The 4512-nt window shown below is 51.1% G+C and overlaps 1 protein-coding gene and 1 long non-coding RNA gene across 2 annotated transcripts in view; one reads left to right on the forward strand and one right to left on the reverse strand.

The window, feature by feature from the left end:
- The window catches only part of L3mbtl1 (L3MBTL1, histone methyl-lysine binding protein), a 24145-nt gene extending 23183 nt beyond the window's left edge, over window positions 1–962 (forward strand). The window contains exon 21 of the mRNA XM_023714848.1: window positions 465–962. Coding sequence (XP_023570616.1) covers window positions 465–563 — 99 coding nt within the window. The 3' untranslated portion in view covers window positions 564–962. The remainder of the gene's footprint in view (window positions 1–464) is intronic.
- LOC111816669 overlaps window positions 385–4512 on the reverse strand; it is a 9965-nt gene continuing 5837 nt past the window's right edge. Inside the window, exon 3 of the long non-coding RNA XR_002821024.1 lies at window positions 385–395. This is a non-coding gene — a long non-coding RNA (uncharacterized LOC111816669). The remainder of the gene's footprint in view (window positions 396–4512) is intronic.

Consider the following 4512-nt stretch of genomic DNA (forward strand, 5'->3'; position numbering starts at 1 on the left):
CTGCTCCTTCCCTGGGGGCCTGCCCCAGGCTGACCCTGCCTGAGACTCCTCCCCTACTTCTTTTCCAAGGGCTAGCCCACCCTCTGAGAGAGAGAGAGAGAGAGAGAGAGAGAGAGAGAGAGAGAGAGAGAGAGAGAGAGAGAGAGAGAGAGAGGAAAAAGCAAGGGTACGTGTGTGTGACCCTGGGGAAGCACAGTGGCTATCTTTCGGTCCTTCTCCATCCCATTGCCGTCTTCCTTTTCTCCTTTCTTCTCCTTTCTCCCTTCTCCGTGTCCTTCCTCTTCCCCTCATGCCTCCCTCCCTCCCCCCACATATGACACCTTGCTCCCCTTTTCTTACTCCCTGGGCACACCCTCACCTTTCCTTTACCCCTTCCCCTTGACCCTTTACACCTTCTCCACTTTCCACCTCCCTTCCCAACCCCTCAGATGATTGACGGCGAGGCCTTCCTTTTGCTGACACAGGCGGACATTGTGAAGATCATGAGCGTCAAGCTGGGCCCAGCCCTGAAGATCTATAACGCCATTCTCATGTTCAAAAACACTGATGACACCCTAAAGTGACTGGCCAGGGCTGGGTCTCCTCCAGTCCTTGCTGGACCTCCCTCTCCAGCTGATGGTTCCTTCCTGACTGGAGCTCCTCATATCCCCTCTGTACCCCCATCCTCTGTATCTGACCAGGCCTGGTCTTTCCTAAATGGTGGAGAGGGGCCCTAGGGAAGGTCAAGAACTGGCCGGGGTCCTGGGGCTCATTTGCCTTCAGGGGTCCTGGTGAGGACATGACTGAGCTGGGCACCATTGCGGGAGCTGCTTGCAGGTACTCTGTCTAAGGGACCCCACATCTCCTGTAGACAGTGCTGTGATCAAAGGCTGTTTTCCTTAGCAGTAAGGAAGAGTCCGGTAGAGCAAGAGTCCCCACCCTGAGGCTCTTGTTCCTTTTCACATCTCTGTTATTTTTCTCTTCTTGGCTTTTTTCCTTCTACCCAGAAGTGTCACTGCCACAGGCATTTAGGCAAAAAATGCCTCCTCCCTTTCTCCCTGCTGGTTTTATGGCCTATAGTTTCCTGGGCAGTGCCTCCATCCATGGCCCAGCCGGCTCTATGGCTCTTCCCTCTAGACATGTGAGCCGCCTCAAAGCGTGTCATCACAGTTGGGTGTGGTGGCACATAGCTGTAATCCCAGCCCTTTGTGAGGCTGAGGCAGAAGGATTGAAAGTTCAAGTCCAGTATGGCAATTTAATGATTAGCAAGACCCCTGGGAGGGTGTGGCTGGGATGTAGTTCAATGCAAAAGCCGTGGATCAACCTCCAGTGAGAAAGAAAATCAAGGGAGGGAAGGAGGGAAAAGGAAGGAAGGACAGACAGATGGACAGATACGTGCTGTCATGGGACCCACTGGGAGCACCTAGCTGCCTTTGTCTGTTTTGCCCAGTAGTGCAGGAGACTCAGAGCCAAGATGCCTTTGAACATGCCCAATGGGGTATGTGGGTAATGACCCCACTGGGTCCTAGTTCCAGCAGCTTGAGCAAGTGGTTGGGTCCTGATTTATAGCTGGCAGTCTTGCACATGCTCTCTCTGATGGGTCTAGGAAAGAGGAAGCCTGGTCTGGTAAGTAGCCCAGGCCAGGAGGCCAGCTCAAGGGACTGTCAGACAATCTCTGGCCAAAGGACAGCTCCCTCCAGAAGCATGGTGGCTCCAAAAGATGAGCAAACGTCCTCTACATCCATGGGTCTCAGCCAAGGTACTGCCTATGGGCAAAGGGCCTCTGCCCCCCAGGCCTCCTGCCACGGAAATGTGGCACTGTCTAGCACTTCCCCCTCAACATGAAATCACATTTGATCCATCCCTTGTATGTTTACCACTTGCTCTGGAGGTGTCTTACAACTCTCCTACCTTGGAATTCTCTGTGTTCCTAAGCCCTTTTGCCACTCCTCATGTGTCTTGCACTGCCAGCTGAGTCCCTGCAGGGCTCCACAACTTCAACCTCTCTATCCACATGGGGACCCAGCCTCCACTGAGCCACTGCCAACCCTCCACACAGCTTAGGTGAGAAGGGCCGGAGCCACCCCATAAGCCAACCCCATGTGGAGGTGAAGGACCGAGCTCCCATGCCCCGCCCAGGTGCTGAGACGGGCCAGCAGGCTGTGGAGCTGAGGTCCTTTCCGCTGACCCATCCCCCTCTGTCATGGGATGTGTGTGTGTATGTGTGTGTATGTGTGTGTGCAACTCATGCAGATGCGGGGCTCATTGCTGGGACCACGTCAAGGGCTATTGTTAAAATATGAAGCTTTTTTTTCCTTAAAGGAAACCCTAAGCTCTGTTGACTCCCTGCCACAGCCCTATAGAGGCTGCCCTCTACTGTGGGGTGAATGGTTTTGGGACACACCCATTGAGCCTCCAGCTAACCTCTGCAGAGCTTCAGGTGTCCCTTCCCTTTCAGCCCTCAGGTGGCTCTGAGCACATCCTTCCTGGGAGGACAGGTGGGCAAGCCTGGCCGCAAGGTGTGGCTGGATTGACAGAGATGACATTGCTGCCCCTGGGCGGAAGTAGAGCAAGCACATGCAAGTCTCTTACTCTGACTGTAGCAGAACTCACCAGCTCCTTGCCCTTAAGCTGCCTCTGAGCTGCTTGCTGACTGTGTGTGAGGAGAAGGCAGCAGGTGGCCCCAGCTAGTGCTGTGCACCTCACAGCTTCACAGGAGAGGGGCTGGGCAACCTCTGCCATGTGGATCTGCCAGCCACCTAATGCTCACCCACGGAGAAGGCCAGCTGGACCAAAGGCCTCTGAACTTTCAGGCCTCCACCTCCTCTGCACTAGTGTCAAACCTGTGGGAAAGAAACCAAATCATAGAAAAGCAGGAAGCAGTTGGCCTTCTGCCTTTCACCCTACTGCTTGCCCACATGAGCTCTCTGTACCTTGGCCTGGGGTCACAGGAGGGGAAGGGAGTGGGTGGCAGTTCCTGGTGCCCTGTGCCCTGTTCTGTAGCAACAGGCACTACTTATACTTTGGCCCCAGTGGGCTCGCCCAACTCCTGTCCTGTCCCAGCTGAGAATAAAGACAACCTTTCTGTTTAATTTCTCTCATTTCTTCTAATTCTCTGAGCAGAGATTAGCCCCAGACTTTGAAAATGAAACCTGTTTGCACTTTCATTCACATGCACTTTGGTGGGGTTACATTTTTGTACTAGTGTGTGTGTGTGTGTGTGTGTGTGTGCTTACACTTATGTTCTGTAAGAGAATCCTCTGGTTTAAGTGAAAGCGATTCATGAGGGAGAAATAATTGCAAACAAAATGTGGTGTGATTTGTCAATGTATTGATGCAGAAATAAAGTTGAGCAGCTGGGTAATATACAGCCGGAGTCTGTTCTCTTTCCACGGTAAAGCACCCGGGAAACTCTAAGGGAATGCCTGTGCTCCCATCACTGGGGGGAGTGTTCTCCCCGCTGTTAGCTAGAAGTCCTGGAGGATCAGATCACTGTACTATTTTAAAGGTAAGAAATAAGGATAAAGTGCTGAGGAGATAGCTCCACGGTCTAAGCGCCTGCCTGGCAAGCACGAGTTCAATCCCCAGTACCACATGCCTTCCTGGCCCTAGAATCCCAGGTGCACCATGCCGGTCCTGAAACCAGGCATGGTGGCACACACCTGTGATCCCAGTTCCAGGGAAGCTGAGACAGGAGGATCACTATGAGTCTGAGCTGTGTAGTGAGACCCTGTACCAAAAAAAATAAAAATAAAAATAACAACAACAAAAAGAAAAAAAGGACAAAAATAACTGAGTATTCTTGTCTACACTGGAACTGTAAACAATGGAAACTCCAGAGAGCAGTGTGGAAAGGGGACTCATCTTTGACTTTTTTTTTTTTTTTTTTTTTTTTTTTTGCCAAACTGCGGATTGAACTCAGGGCCTTGCACTTGCCAAGCAAGTGCTTATTCCATTGAGCTATTTCCCTGGCCTGTGGAATACCAATTGTGGAGATGCCCAAGAGCCTGTCTTCACTATGACCAAGAACTTACCCAGTTGAGTAGATTGGAGCCATGGAAGACTGACAGGCGCAATGGGAGGCCGCAGAGCTGCGTAGGAAGCAGCTGAGGCCTGAGGAGCTCGGCTCTGACTGGCCCTTCCATGTTCCTCAAACCTTTCCATCCATTACCTTCTCCTTCATTTCAGTAGATGTCCTCACCATTTATGTCACAGAGAAAATGAAACCTGCCCTTCCTTCCACCTCATCTACATGACCCCTTCCACTCACATCCACCCCTCCCTTTTGCTTACCTGCTAGAGTAGAAGACCAGATGCCTCCATTTGCCAGAAGTCAGTCTCCTACCAGCCATGGCTGCAATGAGAAACGAAAATAAACAGACATATAAAGCAAGTGCTTTTGGAAATTTGAAAAATACAAGTGCATTATAAGATTTGAAAGATAAAGTTGACATTGCCCAGGAAGTAAGGTAAAAAGACAAAGAAATGAAAAACAGTAAAGAATGTTTAAAAATTAGAAAACTTGCTGGAGAT

This window comes from Octodon degus, unplaced genomic scaffold, assembly GCF_000260255.1.
Source record: "Octodon degus isolate 3935 unplaced genomic scaffold, OctDeg1.0 scaffold00037, whole genome shotgun sequence".
NCBI lineage: Eukaryota > Metazoa > Chordata > Mammalia > Rodentia > Octodontidae > Octodon > Octodon degus.